The 2,228-nt window shown below is 28.7% G+C and overlaps 1 protein-coding gene across 1 annotated transcript; it reads left to right on the forward strand.

Annotated features, from left to right (window-relative positions):
- The first annotated feature begins 271 nt into the window (after positions 1 to 271).
- Positions 272 to 1,775, forward strand: LOC105457719. The gene is made up of 3 exons (XM_011702555.1): positions 272 to 549; positions 731 to 890; positions 1,229 to 1,775. The coding sequence occupies exons 1-3, from the start codon at positions 292 to 294 to the stop codon at positions 1,414 to 1,416; spliced, it is 606 nt and encodes a 201-aa protein (XP_011700857.1). The 5' UTR covers positions 272 to 291; the 3' UTR covers positions 1,417 to 1,775.
- Positions 1,776 to 2,228: the final 453 nt, after the last annotated feature.

Below are 2,228 nucleotides of genomic sequence, written 5' to 3' on the forward strand. Positions count from 1 at the left end.
GGACAAATCGGTTGCAACGCTTTTTTTATAGGTTTCTTATAATATATATTTAATATACATAGTATATACTTTACACATACTTTATACATAGTATATACATAGTATGTACTTAATAGATAACTAATATTTTGCAAATGCGAACCACAATGTATATACTATCTTTAGTCTAGACACAGTATAACACCAATCGTGATCTGCATTTGCAAAATATTAGTGCGTTTTGAAATCTATAAAAAAGAAAGTGTCGCAACCAATGTGTTCATGACTGTACATGTATACACATACGTTTAAATGTATTTTGAATGTGTTCTAAGATCTGATTTCGAACGTTTCATCGTTAAAAAACTTCAACATATGGAAATTAAAATGAGTAATCTTGCAAAACAACTTAAACAGATTTTGCAAAAGATACCTCATGCAAATTCAGTACAGGTAACAGCTGAAGCTGAGCAGAAGATAGATATTTTCCAAGATCTACCTCTGAGAAATAGAGACGATTTACAAATTATGGAAAATAAACTTAATGACGAACATTATCGGAACGAAATGGTGAGTACAATTACTTTGATATTAAAAAAAATTTTTTATGAAAAGGATAAATAGACGATTGCAAATCTCAAATTGACACATTAGTTAAAGACGCTTCATGCCGTCTCTAAAGAATAATTAAACAACAACTTTTGATTGCTCATACTTAAAACATAATATTAATAATTTTTAAATATTCCAGATTAAGCAATTGCATAGATTAACAGGACACGACGTGAAGCAGTCCTGTTTATGCTTAATGAGACAAATCTTCTGTAATGAAGTTGCGGTGTTGTTTAGCTGGTATGGTGCCAAAACAAAAGAAAACTTTTCCAAATTGAAATTGTGTCAAGTTATTTTAAGTAAGTAAAATATTTTTTTCTGTTTTATTAATATTACATGTTAAATTTCTTTTTAAAAGAAAAATATGTTCAAAAATATTTGTGCCATTTATTAATTATATGAAAAATATAAAAAAATTATTGATATGTTTAATAATGATATTGATATTTATTTACTATCAACCATCGCATACACATGCATTAGAAATAAAATTATCTTGCATACTTTTATATACTTAATCAGTAAAGTATTATATATTTTTTAATTTAAATTACATAATATTACAAGCTTGTTAAAAAATGAAGATATTTTAATTTAGAAATAATGAAAATATTTAAAAATTTTCTTATTTTTGCAGATGTGATAAGAAACGCACACGAATTAGTAAGAGATGAACAGATTTCTAATCCTATAAAAATTTGGTTGGCACATGCCAAAGAGCGCATGGAAAGAGAAAAGAAGAGAGAACGAAATAAAGAAAACAATATTCCTGAACAAAACAACGGACAACACAACAAACCCGAAAAACTGGAAGAACGTCACTAATTGAAATTCCTGTGCATGTATTTTTCTGTTAAAACGGTGCTGTCAACATTTTGCTTAAAAATTTTTTCTAAAAATTTTTTTAAGTACTAAAAATGAATGGATACTTTCTCTCTTATATGAAATTTTTGTTTATTTTTTAATTTTTTGTATTTTCAGTTTTTTTCAGTTCAAGTTTCAGTTTTTTTCAATAGAAAATTTTGTTTTACGTAAACGCGTTTCCTTTATCGTTCTGTACTATTTTATGAAAAGTTGCGATTGATAGGGGATTCACCATATGGAATCCTCGATGCCTTATATATATTACTTATAAGTTCAAAATAAAGTTCATTTTTAATTACAAAAATAAAAGTACTTTTCAAATATATTTTTGTGTACAATTATATAGCGTTTTCGATTTGTTGATTCAATCCGACTCCGAGTCAATGGTCTGTTCTTTTTAACTGTGTTTCTTGCACTTTAACTATTCTTTTATATCTAAAAAGAACAGATCATCAACTTGGAGTCGGATCGAGTCAATAAATCATTATTAATAACGTAATCTAAAAAAACCCTAACCCTAATGCGTGAGCGCGTGCGCCTGGCTGCGTATATGTGTGCGTGTATGTCAGTATGTTGTGTATATGTGAGCGACTGTTTCTTTCCCGTTTTTCATCATTGCGTAAATCTGTAGACATTTGCTGCGAAATTCTATGGAAGATGCTACTCCGGCTATTCGAACGTTCTCAAAACATACTACGTCGATCATAGTACGTTTGAGAATGTTCTGAGAGTATCGTAATATACCTTTGCGATCGTACACAGATCGTTCTCAG

The sequence above is a fragment of the Wasmannia auropunctata genome, unplaced genomic scaffold, assembly GCF_000956235.1.
Source record: "Wasmannia auropunctata unplaced genomic scaffold, wasmannia.A_1.0 LD335159.1, whole genome shotgun sequence".
Lineage (NCBI taxonomy): Eukaryota > Metazoa > Arthropoda > Insecta > Hymenoptera > Formicidae > Wasmannia > Wasmannia auropunctata.